Source organism: Apteryx rowi, unplaced genomic scaffold (genome assembly GCF_003343035.1).
Source record: "Apteryx rowi isolate R43461 unplaced genomic scaffold, aptRow1 scaffold_69, whole genome shotgun sequence".
In the NCBI taxonomy this organism is placed as follows: Eukaryota; Metazoa; Chordata; class Aves; order Apterygiformes; family Apterygidae; genus Apteryx; species Apteryx rowi.
In genome coordinates this window covers 2,706,436-2,712,478 of record NW_020450971.1, presented here as the reverse complement: position 1 = coordinate 2,712,478, position 6,043 = coordinate 2,706,436, and the positions used below count along the sequence as shown (strand labels likewise).

At 42.3% G+C, this 6,043-nt stretch overlaps 1 protein-coding gene across 1 annotated transcript in view; it reads left to right on the top strand.

The window, feature by feature from the left end:
- Positions 1 to 173: 173 nt before the first annotated feature.
- Positions 174 to 6,043, top strand: part of ALG13 (ALG13, UDP-N-acetylglucosaminyltransferase subunit) — a 33,259-nt gene continuing 27,389 nt past the window's right edge. The window contains exons 1-3 of the mRNA XM_026086252.1: positions 174 to 460; positions 724 to 862; positions 2,644 to 2,752. Coding sequence (XP_025942037.1) covers positions 792 to 862; positions 2,644 to 2,752 — 180 coding nt within the window. The 5' untranslated portion in view covers positions 174 to 460; positions 724 to 791. The remainder of the gene's footprint in view (positions 461 to 723; positions 863 to 2,643; positions 2,753 to 6,043) is intronic.

Below are 6,043 nucleotides of genomic sequence, written 5' to 3'. Positions count from 1 at the left end.
AGGGGGATTGGGGGGGCTGTGAGGAGCGAAGCAGGAGTGGGAGGGCTGTGAGGTACAAGGCAGGGGGAATTTAGGGGGAGCTGTGAGGTATGAGGCAGGGTTTGGGGGGGGGGGCTGCGAGGCAGGGGTGGCACCCACCTCCTGGCCCTGGCAGTGCCAGCAGCCAGTGCCAGGGGGCCACCAGAAGCAGAGCCGGGCTCGGCCCAGCTGGGTGCCCAACCAAGGGCAGCCCTGCCGCCGACGCTCCCCTCCGCGGCTCCCTGCTGAGCACCGTTGCCGCTCTCTGTCCTGCCGCAGGTGCTGCAGAGCCGCGGGTACTGCAAGCTGGTGCTCCAGATCGGCCGGGGGGCGCAGGAGCCAGCCCCGCTGAGCACCCCGGCCTTCGTGCTCGAGGCCTTCCGCTTCAAGGACTCGCTGGCCGAGGACCTGCGGAGAGCAGACCTGGTCATAAGCCATGCAGGTAGAGCGCATTGGCCGCTGAGCGCCGCGCAGAGCCTTTGCCAAGCCTGTTCTTATGTGGGTAGATGTGAAAGTCAGTGGAGTGGGTAACATCTGTTTCTGTAAGGCTCTGTCTGGACTGTGCTAGCATTAAATGTTCAGGTCCGCAGCTAAAATTAAATGGATTAAATGTTCAGCAGGAGTCTCTCGTGTGTTGCAAGAGGCAGTAGGATGAAGTTTGATCTATTGGTGCAAACACTGTCACGTTTTTTGTTTCTCCTGTAGGTGCAGGTAGCTGTTTGGAGACACTAGAAGAAGGAAAACCACTAATAGTGGTAATAAACGAAAAGCTGATGAACAACCATCAGCTTGAATTGGCAAAGCAACTCCACAGAGACGGACATGTCCTCTACTGTAACTGCAGGTATGGAGCAGCTGTGGCCATCCTGACTGAACAAGAGGTGTTCAGTACCGTAACTCGGTCATTACAGTATTGAGACTGTAACAAGCAAATTCACATCCCGCTCTGTAACAAAATCATATTGACCAAATACCACAATTAACTTCCTCACCTAAGTAGTAAAGGCAGGGCAGAGATCTCAGGAGAGCTAGTTTTCAATTTGCTTGCAAAGCAAATTTTTCCATTGTAGATAGATAATAGTTGGTGCTGTGTCTACCAAATCTATCAAGCCTTTTGTCTGAGATTAATGTAACCTTTTTTTTGAAGGCACATGTATTCAGATTGAAAGGAAAGCAGTCTAAACCAAACAGACATGGTTGAATTTGAGTGATAGGTAACTGTCAGGTGGCATCCTAGGGGCACCTAGCAACTTCTCTCCTACTCTGCCCTCCCTTTCTCACCTCTTGTTCAATCCTTTCTCAAAGCTAGAAATAATACAACCCAGACTATCAGTTCCTAACCATGAACTATAAGAAATAAATTGCTCCCTGCAGATTTAGTAAAATGAAAAAACAGAGCCCTATGTGGATTTTCCTTGTGAAGGGCACTAAAGATGACTGTATAGATACTTCAGTTTTTTATGATGTCAGTGCATCTCGAGTATTTAGAACAAAACATGAGAATGGCCTTACTGATTCAAATCAGGAGGCCATATAGTTCAATAATCTGTGTGCAGTGGCCATACATAGATAACTAGCAAAAAGTAAGCAATACACAGATACCTAGCAACAGGGCAAATGGGACTCTCTTCTATTACTTTCCCTCTAATACCCTAATACTTCAGGGTTTTCCTAAATCAGATGTTGGCTGGTTGGTTGGTTAGTAACTTTCAATACATCTGTCTTCCAAGTACTTATTCAGGCTACCCTCTTAACCAAATTTTCTGCATCCACAACATCCTTTGACAAAGAGTGTCACAGATCTACTGCCTGTCACTTAAAAAAAAAAAAAAACAAACTCTTTTCTTGTTTGTTGGCCCTGGGTCCTGTTAGTTTTATTTGATGTTCCTTTCTTTCAACTATATCTTCCCATTTCTTTTCATGAATGTGATTTATGGCACTCTATAAATAATAGATGACCTTTAAATTGAAGGAGGGGAAATGCAACTCACATTATTTAGTCTGCATCTTGTTCCTTTGCCCTGCAAATAGGGTTCTGTATGTGTCAGAAGAGACTTCTGAAAACACCAGGCCTTCTATTAATTTACATTAGGCAAGTTTCTTAAACTTATTTTCTCAATGCTTCTGACAACTTCAGAGGTCGGAAGGAATTTTTATTTCTTTGTTGAACAGTATTTACCTTTTGACCCTTATTTGCAGTCTGAAAATTGCAAGCTAATGAATTGATTTAGCTGTCTCTTCTGGCTTCATGTTAAGTCGATACTTATGCCATGTGTTGAAATAGGATGAATTTCCTAATGCTGTTTATGGCAGTGATCCTCAAACCTTATTCAGTCTCCCAACATTGCTTGAAGCCACAGAAGATTAAAAATTAGACCTGAAGCTCCGTATGAAAGCTGTGATGTGGCTTGAAGTGCATTCCTTCCTCAGCATTGCTGCCTATGAGCCAGTGATGGTTGTGCTCATTGGTTTTTGGGTCTCTTCTTCCTTTCAATATATGTCCTTATTTTCATTTCAGGGCTAAAGGATTATGCATGCATATGAATAGAAAGAAAATTGTGTGAAGAAAAAATTCCCCCTTGGGATGAATTTCTTTTTACATTTGGTTTTGGTTTGTTTCTACAGCACTCTTGTGGAGACACTGCAGTCAATGGACTTGTCGACTTTGAAACCCTTTCCTCCTGGACAGCCAGAAAAGTTTGCTTTGTTCTTGGATAAAGCTGTTGGGTTCAAATAAATAATCCAGAGGAATAAAAATGTCAGAATAAAACTTTTTTTTTGCCCCTGGTGAGACATTCCATAATAAAAAATCCCACCAAGTGGGACAAATCCTGTTCATATCAACTCAAAGGAAATGTCTGTCAATACCAACTGATATTAAATTGTTTCCATTTAATTCCAGTTTAAAATCATCTGTCTTTATGCTTAAAAGGCCACAGTGTCAAGGGGCAGAGTAGGAACTCCAAATTGGTTTTAGTTTCAGCCTTATTGAAATGGGTCATGAGTGACATGACCTATGTGAAATGAGGTAGGAGAGGAAGCAGATGTGGACTACTGGTTTGATTTGTTCATTTGCTAATGAAATGCCTCCATTCCAGAGGAGTTGCTGATCAGGCCAGCAAGAGACGTTGCAGCAGCAATGAGGATAGAAATTTCTGACCTAAGGAGATTTCATCAATGAAATATATGAAGTAATGTTACATTCAGCTGGAGCCCTGTGAAGGTAAATGCTGCTGACTCACATGCTGAACGCTGGACAGCATACCTAGCATCCAGCCCCATTTATACTTATAATTGTGATGGATTGATCTTTATGTAGGCTAAATCTAGATCAAATCCTCGCTTTAAAGAAGGGAATCATCCTTTGCAACAAAATTGCAAAAGGAAGAATCATCATTTTTGTTGTTCAGGTTTCAAAGGATAATGCACAATATAAAAACTCCATTGCAAGAGGTGGTTTTTTGTAAAATCATCACGTGAGTGACTGGTAGCACTGCAGCTGTGGTAAGAATGCTTTTTGCTTACTTCAGTAATGTCTTTAATCCCTGACAAGAGTCAGCACGTGCACATAAAAAGACAGTGCCACCCATAAGAATGCATAAGTTGTCAGGCTGTGATTTTTTCCCCCACTTATCTGGGTTACTGTGACTGTGCAAAAAATATGCGAAAGCAAACAATGCAAAAGTTTATCTTGCAGTTTATCTCTTTGGCTGCAAAGAGACAATTTTTCAAAATCATGATATTTTTAATGAATGCATAATATCTGCAACAGAATTTGTATTTCTAAGATATGCTTCCTGTGATTTTTTCACAAACTATTTTCTTTTACTCAAATACATCAAAAAAGGCAGATAATATATTTCTCTAAATAAACTCACTGAAAGGACATAAAAATAATAAATACAGTTTATTCTTGGGTTTATATATATGGCTTAATCATATTTTAGAAAATGTAAATGTCAGAAGCTCTTACAATATTGCTAGCTATGTTTAAGATATGTACATAGTTAGTGTACAAGGAAAACCTCTGCTTCTGAATGTTAGATGGCTGCAGACACTAGTCTGCTCCTAGTGATTGCTTGCAGTTAGTGACTTTGACCACTTTTGCTACTCTAGTCCTGACATATATGTTTCTTAGAATACAGATCTCAAATTACTAATTAAGTTGCATTTGACTTTGGATGCATGTGGAAGTGGAGACCTGCAGGTAATTCTACTAGACTGTGAAGAGAAAAGATATTGCTATAAAATGACTAAAATAGTTTTTTGAGAGACTTATTATAAGACCATGCACCAGTGCACTTCCAACAGTGAAATGTAACTTCAGCAGCCTAGCACAACACTTGAGGAAGTTAGAGAAACTAGGAACCCATGATGTTCAGGAGCCCAGCAGCTTGTTTAATGAAAGAAGCACTTGATATTTCTAAGTTTCATTTAGATGAGCAATTGTCCAGCTGACTGCTCACTCTGAATCCTACCAGTGGGATACTCATCTATCCCACCAACTTTTCAGAAGTTAGTGAAGGATGGACTAACAGACACTCATACATTGCAACCATATGAACTGAGTGTAATTAAGAAAAGAGACTTCTCTAACCTATCTAGCATTCGGTGTTCTCATCATCATGAGCATTTAAAAGCATTTCCTAAGATTGGAAGAATATAGGCTCTCATCCTGCAAACCACTCCAGGTTCCTTTGTATTGATCACATTAAGCTGACTTTCCCCTCTTTCCTTTCTAACACTCTCTGAAGAAAAATCTCACCCTCTGTCACAGGCAGGCAAACATACATAGTAACCTGTCATTAATGTCATTAGAGGTATGCTCTCTCTTCTGAATGCACGGGCAATCTAGTTTCTTGGACAGACAGATATTTACATCAGAAAATCCTCACTGAGTTGATAATCCTAGCAAGGAGGCCAAGGTGGGAATGGCTTTTTAACAGGCAGGACATACATACAGTGGTCTCCTGACCACATTTGCCTAGTACTAGTGGAAATAAGTTGTCCTTGTCACTGGTCCCTGCTGTGCCTTCAGCCCTCACCATCCTCATGGCACATGGCTACACAAGCACTGGAAATAAAATTAGAAACATGAGAGATTTAAGCCTCTTTAAAGAAAAAGGGGAATGTGGTGAATTTGGGTGGGAAAAGTCAGGGTTTACTGAAAACCTGCTGCGAAACAGTCCACCAACTGACTTGCACGGTTTTGAGTAATTTATATTCCTCCTGCTCTCAAAGTAAAACAGGCCTATAGGAGAGGAATGGGATTGACAATATAATCCATTTACACGGTGTTATCCCATCATTAATTTGTTTGGACTTCTGTAAAGTGCAATACCTTGCCTATTGATGGGAGCTCCCCATTTAAAGTACAGAGATTGTTAATTGCTGCTACCATCACTGCATTTTGAAAACAAAGAGAGCTTAAACTTAAAAACATTTAGGCAGGTGATTTTGTGTGTAATGCTAAAGAACTGTACGAGTACTTAGTTGGTGCTAATTGTCCTCCCTGTAAATGCATTATTTGGTATTTTGTTGCCGTTGTTGCTTAAAACAAGTGAAATAAACTCGTGAATATGTGCTTCCGATGCCTCGGGGCAGCCTTTACTAGCAGTGGTTAAATGCACACGGCTTTCTAGTCAAGTCACGCGCAGCCAGGACTAATACCTGGAATACATCACGCTGCACGATGGTGCGAGAGTGATTTCTGCTGATCCCCAAAGTTTTCCTCAAATACTGTAGTAGTAACAACTACGACTTTTACATCCGTAACAAGTTTTATAGAGCAGAATTTGTTTGCAGTTTCCCGCTAGACGCTTACGTCCTCCTGAGAGCCCGCCGGGGTGCCAGGAAATCTGGTGTAAAGGTCTGGGTTCTCGCTAGGAGTTTGGCAGGCAGGCAGGCAGGCAGGCACGCCAAGCCCTGAGTCGGGAGCGGTTAGCTCAGCACGGGCTACCGGCTCTGCGCGGGCAGGATGCCGCAGGAGCCGCCGCCTGCAGGAGGGCCCGGCCCGGCCCGGCAC